The following is a 16,445-nucleotide window of genomic DNA, read 5'->3' as shown; positions in this document are numbered from 1 at the left end:
TCTCTACCTAGATATTAAAACCTCTCTTTATATTCAACGGTGAGGAAACTCAATCCCTTGTCATTATGAAGACATTTTAATTGTCCTTGATTAACAAAAAACTTACCTCTATGTTTTTTGGAAAAAAAAAACTTACCAAAATGACCTAAAAAAATAATTACAAAGGACTTCCCACGCTCCTTATACGTTGGGTGTAACCACCACTTGACACGTGTAATTTTCTTGGTTTTGTCTATGCTTCCAAAGAAAATGTGTAAGTATTAGGAATTAGGTGAACTGCTATTAGCCATAGTTTAGAGCCTTCTTCCAATCGTGCATAGAATGCAAACTAGCCCCATCATTTTCAGTTGGTTGTTGATGAAGAAGAAAGTTGTGTGTTGATCACAAAACCTCGAGATGCTTCTAATCTTCTCCGGTGGAAAGAGAAATACTTAGGAAGGCTCTACATTGGATGCATTTGCTATTGTCACCTTTGCTTCTCAATGAGGGATAATATTACTAATTTTAATAGAACACTTGTGTTAGTTGTCCAACAAGGAACATGAAAATTTGCAGAATTTTAATTTATTTTAAATAGGAAGAAAGGCCTTTTCAAATAGCAATTGTTTAATTGTTATAGAGGATACCATTATGTGAATTGGAATGGGACTCACGAGAATGGCAGTGGCTACCTACATCGTATTCTAGGGAGGATGTTAGAATGATTCTGTTTTTTCAATATTCCGTTCAATCGAGGAGGGAGACGACAAGACGTAGGATACCCAATTGGCCAACAACAACTACAACATGGTTGACTTATAATGTTGATCCTACTCACATGACAACATTTTGGAAATGGTTGTGGGATATGCAAATTCCAAAGAATATTATTCTATTTAAGGAAAAGTACCAGGATACCCTTCGAAGTTCGTCTATTTACCAAAATGCCCCTGGAAGTTCCAAATTTACTAAACTACCCCCTATGTCCAAAAAATCACACTTTATAAAGTAATTATACACTCAAATCTACAAGCCCTATTTACCAAAGATGGAAGAAATGGACCTTGGATTAGCCCTATGTATCAAAGATTTGAGTGTATAATTACTTTATAAAGTGTGATTTTTTGGACATAGGGGTAGTTTGGTAAATTTGGAACTTCCAGGGGCATTCTAGTAAATAGACGAACTTCTAGGGGTATCCTGGTACTTTTCCCTTCAATTTAGATGGTTGATTGTTCATTATGCGGTTCTTGTTAGTTTTGGATGTATTGTAAAGATGTGGATAAGATGTGTGATTTTTGTGGGTTAGAAGTGGAGTCGCATCATCACCTATTTTGGTCATGTATGGTTGCCAAATTGGTTTTGAAAAGGTTTTTACATCTCTTGCATGAGGTTTATGGCTCTAAAGTATATAAATGGGGGGCAGTGATGTGGTTTGATATTAAGGGCGAGGTACAAGATTACGAAAAAGAAAAGGTTAACTTTGCATTATATACAAGAGGTTGATATGTTGAGGAAGTGTCGCCATGTATGCCTATTAATTCAATACAAAATGGAGTGGTTTGGGAGACGATTAGTTAAATAATCATATGGGTTTCGTAGACTAGTAGATGTCAAAGGATATTTTAGCAAATTCAATGGAATGTTGCAGATGTAGTCGAGGAGATACACTAAAAGGAGAATATGATGCTATCAAAGGTGATTTAGATGTAGTCTTTCGAAAGCAAGAGGTTTTTAAGAAGAGATGGGAAAGGATGAAGGTATTCTACATGGTTAATGGTGGTATACGTTGAATGTATCAACCACCACGCTAGGTATTTCCTCCACTGACATGAGGCATGTGCTCATGTATAACTATTATTACTAATGCTTTGGGACATACATATGTTTATAGCAGTCCAAGAACAATTGAAAGGGACCATGGCTTTCGACAGAGATGTGACCTTTCATATTGAGTGCATCTACATAAACACGAATGACAGGTCGTGCGATCATTGGGAATCGGTTTTTGGTTAACCGATGTTGGTCTGCTACGTGCAAGGATGGAGAAGCTAGCTAGAGTGCAATATTTGTCTAAAAAGGATCCCCAAACTTGTGCACTGTTATACCTTGCTTTACAACACAATAATGTTTTAATGAGTCTTTTTAAGCTGAGTAGAAAAAAAAAAGGTTGTGCATTAAAATGCACATGTTCTAATGGAAAACACTGTCGTTATCTTGCTATAACATTCTTCCTTCTTGATGGTGATTTAAGATCAGATCAGTTGACATGGTAGAATTCATGCATTTAACATCTAATATAAGATTACTTTTGTTGGATAATAAGGGCAAGATTGAAGTTGAACCAGAGATGGCAGTTCTCCTACACATCTTAAGCATTTGTTTCCATGTTGAAAGTTTGTGGAAGCGTGCAAGCTGCAGATAGAAATACGTGTTATCATTGCAAGAGTGGGAATATTAGAAAGAGATCTAGTTATCGACACTGATTTATTGGATATGATATGTTGAGCATGGAAATGGAGATGAAGCTCTCAAGCTTTATGAGAGAATGCAACTTGAGGGTGCGCGAAATGTAATTATTTTTACCTAGAAAGATTGGACTATTGGACCGTTTTTGTATATTGCCTTTGGCCACTTTAATTTTAATACCAATGGAGAATATTTTTTCAAAAAAAGAATAAAAAAATTGTTAGAGAGGATAAAAAAGTGTAAGCATCGTGCTAGCTACTCTAGATTGGGTTGTTCCTCCATCACCTCGAGTTCAAACTTGCCGATGGTCCGAAGTACAAGGTTCAAGTCATTTGTGACTCCATAGTTTTGCGAAACAAACTATCACAATTGCTTTATTTGATTCGGAGAAGAAAGGTAGAAAGAGGCGGCAACAGCAGAAGTAGCAGCAACATTAGTAGTAGTAGTAGTAGAAGTAGCAAGTAGTGGTAGTGGTGGTAGGACATATTTGTAGAAGAAGAAGAAGAAGAAGAAGAAGTACAACATAGTGGTAGTAGTATTTACTACTTACTACTTGTAGAAGAAGAAGAGGAAGAAGAAGAAGTAATAGTGTGTAGTAATATTTACTACTATTTGTGGAAGAAGAAAATGAATGAGTGAAGAATTGAAGCAGAAGAGACAGAGATGTCGTAAGTTGGATGGATGCACACGCACTCGCACACATCTAGATCCATGCGTTCATCTCTCTGTCTGTTCCTCCCAGGGCTTGGCTCTCCCTTCTGATTCGCTTGACGCTCCCATGGCCACTCTCGCTGTTATTGGCACTCTCGACACCAAAGGAAATGAGCTGCATTTCCTCTCCGACGCCATTGCCTCATCTCTGCACAGATTCCTTTCACAGCATCCGGTAAAAATCTTAAACTAATCGATACATACTACTACATTTCCCCTTTTCTCTTCCTTCTCTCGATTTTTCGAAAAATCTTTATTTATTCCTTTACTTTGATAATCTGTTTGTATGTGTTCCCGTTTTAAATGTATTTTTGTTTCTGATAAATTCCTTGTTCTTGTTTGCTCACACCTTGAATACCATAAAGAAGTAATTGCTTTCCTGTTGATAAGATTCATACAGTGAGATTTATCGAACATGTCAATGGCATGCCAAAGATTGCGTGTAGGTATAGTTGCATGAGATACATGATAGGTATTTATATTTGCAATGCACATTGATATACACGAATCTAATTCATTATCATGATTGTTTAGTGTATTTTCTATCATAACTACAGCAGATGATGACTAAAATTGTTGATGTCTTCACAGAGTGTCATGTGAAATGGGTATAGGATTTCATCTCAATGTCCTTTCTTTTTCACAAGAAAGAATGCAATTATTTTAATTATGGAATAGTACGTGGCATCAAAAGTCAATGCATCATAAAAAATCATTATACTTGTATATGCTGATTGTTTTATGCCTGTATACATTGATTGTTGAATTTAACCATGATTGTTTAATCCCTGTATGACAGATAAAGATTACAATTATTGATGTATCAACAAAGTTTCATGACAAATCGGAGTCCACAACTGGAGCAAATATTGTTAGTGTGGAAGAAGTTCTTCAACATCACCCAGTTCCTTCAAGGAAGTCACTTTTGTCTCTTCCAAGTGACAAAACTTCAGCTTTATCTATTTTGAGCACTGCTCTGGAGCATTACTTGCAATCATATTACAAGAAAGCTGAATTAGTAGGGGCAATTGGCATAGGTGGAAGTTGTGGTACGTCATTAATTGCACCAGCTTTACGTGCTCTACCCTTGGGATTTCCCAAAGTTTTAGTATCTACGATTGCTAGTGGGAATACGTCACCATATATAGGCACATCGGATTTAATCCTGCTACCATCGGTGGTAGACATAGCTGGCCTTAATAGTGTTAGTAAGGCCATCTTTTCCAATGCCGCATCAGCACTGGCCGGTATGGTTGCATCCAAAGCATCCAATGCTTTGGATGCAACTAATGGTGAGAAGAGACGAGTAGAACGCCCAACCGTGGGGTTAACTATGTTTGGAGTGACCACCCCATGTGTGGATGCAGTACGACAAAAATTGGAATCAACAGGTTTCGAGACACTTGTATTTCATGCTACTGGTGCTGGAGGAAAAGCCATGGAGAGTCTCATAAGGCAAGGCTTCTTGCAGGTATTATATTCACAACTTTCAGAGTTAATCAAGATTATTGCTTGTTAATCAAAATTAGTAGTGTCTAGGAGTGGCACGTTTTCTCTATTACATGTCAGAATGTTATTTGTGGAATTTGGGATGGGTCCAGGAGTTGAACTCTTGATATTTTTATAGTGGTCAAGATCTTGAACAATCAGATCAACTGTCCAGAATGTTACCATTGGAAAATGGTTTTCTGATCGAATGTGAGTTGGTGCCTAAGATCTCCATCACTAAAAGTTATGAGTTTTAGGCATATAATCCAATGTGGGTGTTACCAAAGATCACTTAACACTTTTGAGTAAAATATGTTGTAAGAATTTATGGTGCTCTGCTCAATATTGGCTGATTTCTTTATTGATAGGGAATCTTGGACATTACCACCACTGAAGTGGCAGATCATGTGGTTGGTGGCGTGATGCCTTGTGATAGCAATCGTTTTGAGGCAGCGATAGACCAGAAAATTCCAGTGGTCTTGAGTGTTGGAGCACTAGATATGGTTAATTTTGGGAGCAGGAATACGGTTCCTGCCAAATTTGCACATAGGAAGCTATTTGTTCACAATGATCAGGTAAACATGATTGGAAATATTATTGGAAGTCTTATTTGAAAATTTTGACCAAGTGGCAAGAAATTTCAGTAGCTACTTTTGTACCAGGAATCTGGCATCACTATTTTAATGATGTTGTGTATACATGTTTAGGCATCTAGCTAGGCTGCATTCTACCATGGATTTTTTATGTTTAAGAACATTCTACCATCATAGGGGTGCTGTCAATTCAGTCTCGTGTGGGGTAGATGGTTTGCTACATATCATCAATGGCAACATCAGGACTAAAGGATGCCCTATTTGAGTCCACATGTTCGTGGGGAACCTTGAAGCCCATATGTGTACACCACACATGAGGGCAGGGGTGACCATGGTGTTGAATAATCATACTTTGGTACCAGGCTCTTGGAAGTGAGCCTGGTTGTACTGTCGTTCTAGCATTGAAAGAGCTGCATATCGTCAAATCAGTTTATCTGTTGCAGCTTGGGTCATAGAGAAGTGCCCACTTGTGCTTGTAAATGCGACTCTTAGATATACATAGGAATCCACTATTTCAACGACATCCTGATAGGCTGAAGACAGCTTGTTGATGACTTGGCACAGATGTGTAGAAGATCATGACATCGTCTTTCCTAGGTTTACTGTGAACCAAAGACATTGTAGCATTTGGGCATTGACAAGTAGCACTTGTCAATATTGACAGTGAAAAGATCGTCTTTCCTAGCTCAATGCAAATTCCAGTAAACATTGACAAGTGCATCTGGGCATCCTTGTGTGGATCAAACATTGTGAGTCATGATCTGGTGATGGTATGGCACATGTGCCATACCATCAACGGAGACTCCGGTATTCTTCTTCTCGTTCGATGGTGACTCCTTGGCAGGATATTAATGGAGGTAAAGAGCAATGGAAGAAATCAATGATGTAAGATTATCAATGCACCCCGTATGCTTGAAGGTCGAGCAACAAATGGCCAAACTGTTATGGGTCGGCCTTCTCCATCATTTGTCAAATGGTGGTGGAATTTGCATAGAGAGTAGCATACTTCTCTCTAATAGAAAGAGGTAGAAAGACAGTGTACCAAAGATTAAGAGCTTATAATAACAAATGTGGGAAGATTACAGGAAAGACTTAACTCAAAAGCTAATTGACTACTAATTGATATGTAATCAACACTTTATACAAAAGAGCAACTTGGTTTACATAGTTCCACCTTCTCACTACTTTGTAACTACCTTCTCACTCCTTGTCACAATGAGAGTGGGTGGGATTTATTTTCTTTATGGGAGTTATTCTTTACATATGGCAAGGAAGGTTACATTCTTAAGGTATGACAAGAGAGGTGGTCTCCAGTGCACATGTATTTCCCAAGCCTGTGTTCACACTCAATGTGGATGGTTCAGCTTGTTATCTGAACAACATAAACAGTTGTAATCTTTGTTATTTCTCAAGCCATTATGGTCTTTTCGAGGCATTAGTATATCTTTCCTTCTTTCCAACTCTCAATTAAATCCAGGTCAAATTTAATTATATCCATTATCTTGATGTTTTCTTTATTTTGACTAAGGTTACATTAATGAGAACAACAGTTGAAGAAAACAAGGAAGCTGCTCGGTTTATTGCAAACAAAATAAATCTCTCAGCTGCTCCAATTCGAGTACTTCTACCAGAAAAGGGCATTTCTGCACTTGATTGTTTTGATAAACCCTTTTATGATAAAGATGCCACAAGTTCTCTACTTGTAGAGCTTGAGAACGTTATAGAAAAAACCGCTGAAAGAGATGTAAGTTTGATATTTGAGCTTGCAATGAATTATTCATTTCTCAAATTTTTCTTAAATTTAATATCAGTTGATTGTCAATTTGATCATTTCTCTATGAACTATTCATGACAGGTTAGAAGGCTCCCTTATCATATAAATGATCCCAAGTTTGCTGATGCATTGGTGAGGGCTTTCCTAGAAATATTTCCATCGCATTTAATGCCAGGAAGTATAATATCCAAGCCAGATTCAGAGATTCCAAAAATAATATCGGACACCAAGTTGATAAGAATTCCACCAATTTCTCCGGATGCCAGACCAGGTTCTTTTACTTTCTCTCTCCTTTTCCCTGTTTAGATTACTGCCCTTTCTAACACAAAAAGTCTAGGGGTTGCCTGTAGAAGTGGATAACTTGGAACTCACTAACCACTGGGGAAAGAGGCTGCAGAGAATGTCTAATAGTTCTTGTGTACAAGACGAATGCTCACAATTATGTATTAATAATAATTTTCATGTATATCTACCATTAGGAAACGTGAGGAACAGTGGCCTGTTTTGTTAGAAATCATGGTGGCGTGTACTCCATGATTTCTTACAAAGGTGAGAAAGAGAGTGAGAGGGATATCATGATAATGAAATGGTTTTGGGTCATTTGAAGTAATCCGTTTTATATACTGGAAGTAAGTGAGAAACATCAAGTGTTGCATATGAGTTAGACCCCAACATCTTTCCCAGCTAGGAAAATGTCTAAGACTTCTTCTGAATATATGAGATGATGCTCATGGCCATGTATTGGATCATGTCATTTTGATTGTGCTTCTGCAGAAACGTTGAGGCTTCGACAATCTGTCCTGGAAAGGCTGCGGCAACAGATTTCTAGGGGAATTCCCGTGATTGGAGCAGGGGCTGGTACAGGAATATCTGCGAAGTTTGAGGAGGAAGGAGGTGCTGATTTAATTGTCATTTATAATTCAGGTCGTTTTCGGATGGCAGGAAGGGGTTCTTTATCAGGTCTTATGCCCTACAAAGATGCAAATGCTGTTGTAGTGGAAATGGCAGATGAAGTGATACCGGTAGAGTCTGCTTGACTTCAGCATTGATGGCGTAAAAGTTCATGGTGATACAAGGTTAAGTATCAAGGAATCGCAATTAGAAAAAAACTTTGATGTGCAGGTTGTAAAGAATGTACCAGTGCTTGCTGGGGTATGTGCATCAGATCCTTTCAGAAAAATGGACAAGTTTCTGAAGAAACTTGAAGACATTGGATTTGCGGGTGTTCAGAATTTCCCAACAGTGGGTCTTATTGATGGGAACTTCAGGCAGAATTTGGAAGAAACTGGAATGGGCTATGGGTATTTTTATTACTTTTTCTAGGCTAAGCGTATTTGAAGTAAGTATTATGTCTTCTAATACTGAATTGAGCTGTATAAGCACAATGCTAGGAACTGATCAATTTAGATAGTTAATGATAATACATTGAAGGTTAGAAACCTACTCTGGGTCAAACCATAAGAACATATGCCTAACTATAAAGAAGTTAATTGAGACTAGAGAATGCCCATTACCTGTTACATGGCCTATTGACAACTGTGGTCTAGACCTGGACCTAGGGTTTGTTGATATATATGGAGAACCTTGTGCATTTCTTCTCTTATTGCCTTCCTCATGTTTACACCATTTCCAATTTTTTCTTTATAACTGTTTTTCCTCACAGGTTTTACGTCCATAAATTGAATTGTTCCCCTGCCCTAAATTACCTTCATTCTTGCGCGTCTCTTTCATTGCAAGTTTTTGAATGTTTGCTGATTTTTCTTGCTCTCTGTACCCAATTTCAAACATTTCTTTCCTGGCATCCTTCCACCATGGTCCACCCAACATTTACATTGACGTTGATGTATTATATTTCAATTTGTATACTATAGTTTAATATCATACTTATACATTTCAGTTTACTTTAAAATATTTCTGCATGTAATGCTTATGGGCCTGGATTTATGGTTGTGGAGAGGAAAACTCTTAGATTGCTATATGTTTTCATTAATCATTCATCTTTAGTAGGTTAATTGTGCAGTGCTACTTATTTTGGTGGTTTTTAATGCAGGTTAGAGGTAGATATGATACGAAAAGCACATGAGATGGGGTTTTTGACCACGCCCTATGCTTTCAATGAAGCTGAATCTGCTGCAATGGCCCAAGCAGGTGCAGACATTATTGTCGCCCATATGGGTCTCACAACGTCAGGGTCAATAGGAGCAAAAACTGCTTTGTCATTGGAGAGTAGTGTCACACAGGTCAAGAAAATTGCGGATGCTGCTCATAAGATAAACCCAGATATTATAGTTCTTTGTCATGGAGGTAAGATTGCAAATACGTCCCGCTTTTGAAAGCTTTGTATAGCCACATATCAGTTAGCTTTCATCAATTTCAATAAAATATTTCTAGTTTAATGAAATATATGCAGTTTCCATAGCTAAAGACCACTTTGAAACATTGCTGTCAGCAAAACCTTAAAATTTTGAACTTGCAATATCTGAAAATCAACTTTCAACTCTGCACAGTTACAATTAAACCATTGGTCTTGCAGTGTTCATAAATCACTTTTTTGTTAAACTTTGAAATTGAAGGGTGCCATCAAGTTTGTGCTCCAGTATGGAGATTAAAATCATCAGACTCTGCCCCATAACAAGTGATGTTTACACTATGCAAAGACCATTTTTATGTTTCTTGGAAATCTTAAACCAACATAATTTTCTGTATAACCAATATTGGTCTACACATATGGTGTTTTCACATCTTAACTGTTGTATTCTGTTTAAGACCCCATGTAAAAACTACTCTCTTCTGAATCATCATGTGGAAGGTCACTTCGCCCAAATATGTTACCCCAGGATTTTTTTTTGCATAGATGTCTTCCCTTGCATTCCACGTAGTATCCCTCATAGGAGATATGAAGTTCAAGTGCAGAAATTGGTGATCATTTCTCCTTTGAAAATACCCCTAATTGAATCCTTCAAATTTGGGGATGTCTCAAACAAAACCTTCAAATATTGAGATATAAATTATTCTTTTTTGAACATTAGGTTGGTCATTTATACTTATTTGATGTGGTAGGCCCAATATCTGGACCCAAAGAAGCTGCATTTATCCTACAAAAGGCATCTGGAGTGCATGGATTTTATGGAGCATCAAGCATGGAGAGACTACCTGTAGAAGAAGCTATTACGAAAACAGTGCAGGATTACAAGGCAATCGCTCTTCGATGTGAACAAAACTAGAACAAAATAGTATGTGTGCTATAATGTGCTAAAAGTGTTCTTTTTGGAGTATGTTTGAAGGAACAAGGGATGGGTGCTGGGATGGAAATCATAGAAGACATAAGTAAAGTCAACTCAGCTGGCTTTCATTTCCTTTCAAGTTTTATGTAATTGTTTTATTTTTACTTCCTTCCAGATTTAGGTAATTGTTTTATTTTTTACTTCCATGATCTTGGTGGTTGGAGTTCAAATTTATGAAATTGTAAATACATCATGCTTTTCTTGCTATTTAAACTTTGCAGTCTCAGATAGTAGTAGATTACTTGGCCTTGGACAAACTGTCTTTCTCTCTTTTTTTTCTTTGATGGGTAATTATAAAATTTACTATACGATGCAAAAATAACTAAACAACATGTCTAATAAAGAAACCAAAGAGACCTCAGACGTCCTATGTCCAGAAACCATATCATCGTTGGTAGTAAGACCTGCATTTTTCCAAAGAAAACGGAATAAAAGGGAAGGGGAGAGGTACAAAATGTTCTATTTTATCATTTTCTTCATTCTGAGACACTTAAATGGTATTCAAATGACAAAAAAATAGAAATTCCTATTATTCGGTAAGAAAATTCAGTTCACCACCTAGTGGCCCTTAGTACTAACTTTTTAGTCAAGCCTCGATTTTCTTTCACTTTACATTGATGTACTTTTCATATAAATATATGAGCATGGCGATATGAATGTGCGCTAATTGCATGGGCGGCAGTTTGCAGTTTCATTATGATTGCATGGGCTTAAAAAGTTTTTGGAGGTTATCCATAAATATGTTCACATAAGGTTATGAAATATAAATGTATACATATTTGTTCATAACGCACTACTATGTTTATTTGGTCTTCCTTTTGAAATCTTGGAGCATGTGTTGCCTTTTTCAAAATATATACGTATTACATGACTTTCTTTGAAGGACTTATCATGAAAAGAACAATGACATTTTTGTACCCACATATTTGAATCATTGGTGAATGAGTTACTTGGTCTTCTAAATAGCCTAAACATTTTGAAGAATCTTGCTGCACTAATGGTGATGGGCATACAACCTAGTGCTTTCCCGGTGATTATGATTTTGGGAACATAATGGGACATCACCCTTTATGTTTAAATCTTTGATTGCTAGTGGGCATCTAGAGTTCAGCAACTCATACCAAAAAGCATGCTCTTGCAATTTATGTGTATAACTTTATGTACATTGATTATAATGTTTAGGTCAATAATATGGGGAATTCCACATTTTTAAGCTTTTTACTACCTTGGATTATGCATTCACATATGTACGGTGAATGGGTCACCATACAAATAGATTATTGAATCTCATTGTAAAGAGAATCTTGTTTATGCACATCTTCTAATTACGAATGATAATGTAGTTTTTACTTTGAAACTCTTATTAGAATAGATGCAATCCATGCACTATGGTTTTTTTTTGTTATTCGGCATATCATTGTCTTGGATGACACGAACACTCATATGAAAACAACCAAATTTATTTTTTTTCCATTTATAGATACTACTTTAGTATTTTTTTTATCTTTTTGGCTTGCCCGAAGGCTACAACTCACACGAAGTCATGTTTTATTAGCAGTACATAGTCCATTAGGGGGTGTACCGAATGGTACGAGTGAGATACATGCACAGGATGACCTCTAGGAGATATGATGAGACTCGCACCACGTTCCATCCTGCAACTTGTAGATAGGCTACATTTTACCTTCTTCTTTGTCGAAACCATCATTGTTGTCACCGTCACCATCTTCGTCGTCGTCACTTACAGGCACAAACCGCCCTTTAGTGTCACCAATTAAAACTTTAAAATTTTAGTTAGGTTGATGAGTAGTAGGAACACTTCCGGTAGGAGTCAAAAGGTTTGCCGAGCACTATTTTCTACCACCATGGCTTCATGTTCGGAAGATGTAAGAAATGCTTGAATTATTTCAATTATTGAATATGTTGTATTTTCACGGAAAAAATTTAAAAAAATAAAAATTTTGGTTGGTCTTGATTGGGAGAGCGTGGATATGTAGTTAACCATTCATATTCCTTGTAATGCAATTAATTTGAGAAATTGGTTCAATTAAATTATTTGCTGAAAATCATAATTGACTTATGATCCAAGAAAAATGTTTATATTCTCTAATACAACTATACTATTACTTTACGGAAAAAGTAATGAAACTACAATGTTGACTTTTTTATTTTGTGTCATTGTTTTTGGATATCGAGCACTTACTCTCTTCGGCATGAGTTGGCAAAGATTCCTTTTAAAGTTGGAAATTTATCTTATGAAGACATGAATTTCATTTCTTTTAGAGGTTAAGAAATTAGTATGTATGTGAACAAGATTGTGAAATTCGAAGAAAGTTTCGGTCGGCTTGTGTGAAGTTTAAACAGTAATGGAGAAAATGACACTTGTATACGTTGCATTTGAGGGGTGTTGACTAATAAACGATTAATCCATGAGAACAACATTAATATCACCATACATTATCATTACTATTCCTTGTGAGAGAGTAAGCATCAAATTCGTAGTAAAATAAGGATGTAGGGGTTTGAGAAAGACCAATGACTGCTAAGTTTGTCATTATTCGATATTAATACAAAGGGACATATATTGCTTATATGAGAATGAACACATGAAGAAAATTTCAGATGATTAGGTGGCTCAAGCACCTCCATAAATGAGCAAACTTGACAAATGTGTATTCAATAATCTATATCACGGTAGAGAGGAGTGTGTGGATTGTCTAAAAATACAAGCTGCAAAAGTAAATTTCAATGTTCAATATTCTTTAATTATATTCATGTCATCTTCCATTCTTCAATCATGAGTAGTGGTATGACAAGAAAATACATTAGATCTAAAGTCTATGTGATTGCAAGCTAATATGACGATGGAGAAACATCCTTCCATCACTCATTGTCTAATTTAGTAATAATCCAAATAAGATGGCAAAGTTGCCAAAAGACACTCTAACTAAATATTGTTATTCCTCATTGGTTGACATGCTGGTTAAAGTACTTCTTTTAAAGTACAATACCCTGATGCATTATATTTAGGGACAATTTAACATGTGGATATGGTCAAGATCTACATACCTTTGAAGCGCACATTGAATTCTTTATAAGTTAAGGTGTGTGCATCTAGATGGATGATTAAATATAATGGACATGGGATTCTTAATATAGTTTTGTGTACATGTAGCATTGGAATATAATTTGGGAATGTATTCCAACACTCACTATTTGGTGTGGCTTGAATTCAATGCGTGCATGTGAAGTAATGTTGATCTTTGAGCGGTTGAGTTCAATGTCCTCATAGCATACGCACACACACCCAACCACCAAAAAACTCATGGGTATGTGGATGAAATATATTGACTATATAGCATTTATGTTTAGACAATTCATTAATTTGATACTCTTGAAACATATAAAAACTTAATTGCCAACATCCTTGAAACACGAGACACACGACGTGTTTGTGTTTCCATGGAACTAAACAACCATAATCCATTTATTTTCATGTTAACTGTGTGCACCCATATGGTTCCCATTTATCATTTGTAATGAAACAACCGAAGCCCATTTATATTTTATGTTAACAAATACATGCTCGTTACATTCCCATTTATCCTTCACCAAAGATACACGATTTTGCTTTCTAGCATTGGTGGGTTCCTCCCTTTATGTGTAAGAAGCTTAAGAATCTATTAAGTTAGAATGGGGGTTGGGTTAGGGGGTTATCAGATCATAACATGTATCTTACCTTATAGTGACTAGCTTACAGCAAATGCTTGGAAGTCCATGGTCTGATACCATTATGTAGTTAGGCTAGAGAAGAGAATAGTTGGTGGAAAGGCGTAATGCCGATGGTATAGCTAAATCTCAAGGGGCACGCGAGCATGGAAATGAGAGAGACAATGACAACAATTCCTAACCGATGAGCCACATGTGCGTGACAATCGATAGAAATTCACAGCTAACAAGAAGCATGGAAATGAGAGAGACATCGCACAAATGGCATCATCACATGCATAGATAGCTATGGAAGCGTGTGGCAGCATAGTAGGAGGGAGAGCACCATATTAAAAGGCTAGGCTCCGTTCCAAGGGGCCAGCAGGTGTGAATGCGGACATTTGACAAAGGAAAGCAGATGTGGACAATTTCCTTCCACTATAAAATAGCAGGGCCATTGTATGGATTTCATTGTAGTAGTAGATTCACAAGAAATAGAGAGACAGGAAGACACACACACAAACACACAGAGAAAGAGAAAGAGAAGGATAAGGAAGATGAAGATGAATTGTGTAAGGATGATGGCATTGCTCATCATGTGTGTGCTATCACTATGCAGCTCAAGCCAAATTGTTGATGGGCATGGTACCAAAGAGAGTGGCTTCTGCTTGAGGTCTGCGTCCAGCAATACCTGCCCCAACCCGCCCACCGTCGACACCCTCAATCTGACCGCCTACTTGGGCCGCTGGTACGAGATCGGGAGCACCGCGAGCTTCAAGTTCCTCTCGGAAGCGGGGCTACGCTGCAACCAAGCCTTCTACAGCTCCTCAGAGGGGGGCAGTGTCCGCCTTCTCAACAGCGGCCAGAAAGTGTTGTCGGACGAGGCGATCCTCGGGGTTGTGGCCATCAATGTGGCCACGCGTGGAATCTGTGCCGCGGCACGCCAGGCGTGCGCCGATGTGGCCCAATCGGGCAACGCCACGTGGAAGCTCGCGCGCGCCGCGGCTGCGGCCAGCGCGGCCCTGTCCAAGCTCTCGGACGACATCACCCACATACAGCTGCTCAATGGGAAGATAAACGAAGGCGGGTACAATCCAAATTCGAGATCCGATGGGCTCCAGCGGACCGTGGCGGCCCTGAATAACGCAGCCCAGTCTGCGGCCCGGAGGCTCGAGACGCTCGACCTCTTCGCGGCTGAGCTCTTCAAAGGCAGCATCGAGCAGAAGGCGGCGGCCGTGCGCATCCGAGCCACGTCTGCCGCTGCCTCGGCTGCCCTGGCAGCCATCCGCACCGCCGCGTCCGCCCTCCTCTCCAACGGGCAGCCCAACTACAGGGGTCCTGTCACGTTCGTCAACGGCACCATTACCCAGCCCGACCCCGCCACGTCCGCGGGTAAGCTCCGCGTGGCCATCAGTGTCACGCCCATCAGTGTCACGTCCGCACCTTACTGGATCATCGACTTGGTCAATTCCGGGACGCCTTCCCACCCATCCTACTCGGCCGCCCTCGTCTACTCGTGCTCCGCGTTCGCCGGCACCGTGTCCAGGTCCCTCTTCGTCCTGTCGCGTCGACCGACCCTAAACCGAGCCATCTTGTCACGGTTCCTCAATAAGGCTGAATCCCTAGGAATCTACAATGATTGCAATGATCCTTTCGTGCTCACCCTCCAAAAAGGAGGACTTTGTGGCCGTGTGGTGTAAGTTTCTTGTTATCATCTTCATTTGGTCCATAGGTTTGGTCCACGGATACCATCTTGATTATTCCATGGATATCATCTTGATTATTCCATAAGCTTCGAGACTTGTATCTATCCATATGGACATTCTTGAATAATGGCCATATCAAAACATCATGCCCCCATGTTGTTTGTATGTACTCTCCCCCTCCATGAAATTCATATCCCAGTTGTGAATTTCATAAACTTATGATCAACCACTTACGAAATTAATAATCTTATATACCCTTGAGAGTCTATTCACTGGGATGGTTGTTTTTCTTGTTAGTATGTGATTCGAGTTGTAAGTTTTCAACTCTAGAATGTGTCCCTAATAAATCAAAATTGATGAACTCCATTGTTGCTTCATGCACCTTGTATTATTAGTGATGATGTTGTTTGATTAGTGTAGTGTCGTCACCCAAAAATCGTGTTTTGATTTGTTGTATATTATATTAATTTAGTGTCTCCCTATTTGTACTTAGATCTCGATTACTTTATTGGTGTCCACGTCTTGACCATAAATCAAGTGTGAGCATTGGCTCATATAGGATTGTTTAACCCTTATTACCTTTTTTATCATTAAAATATCTGCACATGGACATGGTCGCACATCAAAGTCCATTCCCTCAAACAAGTGTGTCATTAAAGACTTTTGCCAAACAAGAAGCCTCTTGTCAACTTAGATAAAACCTACAAAATGACAATCTAAACCAAACCACCGT

At 38.4% G+C, this 16,445-nt stretch overlaps 2 protein-coding genes across 3 annotated transcripts; both read left to right on the top strand.

The window, feature by feature from the left end:
- The first annotated feature begins 3,108 nt into the window (after positions 1-3,108).
- Positions 3,109-10,505, top strand: LOC147858005 (TIM-barrel signal transduction protein). Of its 2 annotated transcripts, XM_087326906.1 has the most exons (9): positions 3,111-3,334; positions 3,959-4,630; positions 5,016-5,222; positions 6,769-6,984; positions 7,096-7,285; positions 7,789-8,036; positions 8,137-8,315; positions 9,065-9,318; positions 10,075-10,505. In XM_087326906.1, exons 1-9 carry the CDS (start codon positions 3,227-3,229, stop codon positions 10,236-10,238), a joined length of 2,238 nt encoding a protein of 745 aa, XP_087183032.1. In that variant the 5' UTR covers positions 3,111-3,226; the 3' UTR covers positions 10,239-10,505. The 2 variants fall into 2 exon arrangements, with proteins under 2 accessions (XP_087183033.1, XP_087183032.1); XM_087326907.1 differs by lacking the exon at positions 10,075-10,505 and having other exon boundaries at positions 3,109-3,334; positions 8,137-8,353; positions 9,065-9,194.
- Positions 10,506-14,507: 4,002 nt separating this feature from the next.
- On the top strand, positions 14,508-15,978 carry LOC147858004 (uncharacterized). The gene has a single exon (XM_087328026.1). It carries the CDS (start codon positions 14,564-14,566, stop codon positions 15,704-15,706), a length of 1,143 nt encoding a protein of 380 aa, XP_087184152.1. The 5' UTR covers positions 14,508-14,563; the 3' UTR covers positions 15,707-15,978.
- The last annotated feature ends 467 nt before the right edge of the window (positions 15,979-16,445 follow it).

This window comes from Azolla caroliniana, unplaced genomic scaffold, assembly GCF_043228905.1.
Source record: "Azolla caroliniana isolate FFs.n. ecotype wild unplaced genomic scaffold, voAzoCaro1.0.p SCAF_11, whole genome shotgun sequence".
Classification (NCBI taxonomy): domain Eukaryota; kingdom Viridiplantae; phylum Streptophyta; class Polypodiopsida; order Salviniales; family Salviniaceae; genus Azolla; species Azolla caroliniana.
This window is presented reverse-complemented; position numbering and strand designations above follow the sequence as displayed.

Excerpts from the sequence above, each read along its gene's own strand:
- LOC147858005 (XM_087326906.1), top strand. The coding sequence starts at position 3,227 with ATGGCCACTCTCGCTGTTATTGGCACTCTCGACACCAAAGGAAATGAG. Across the intron at positions 5,223-6,768 it reads TATTTGTTCACAATGATCAG|GTTACATTAATGAGAACAAC; the intron begins GTAAACATGATT and ends ATTTTGACTAAG. Across the intron at positions 8,316-9,064 it reads GAAACTGGAATGGGCTATGG|GTTAGAGGTAGATATGATAC; the intron begins GTATTTTTATTA and ends TTTTTAATGCAG.
- LOC147858004 (XM_087328026.1), top strand. The coding sequence starts at position 14,564 with ATGAAGATGAATTGTGTAAGGATGATGGCATTGCTCATCATGTGTGTG.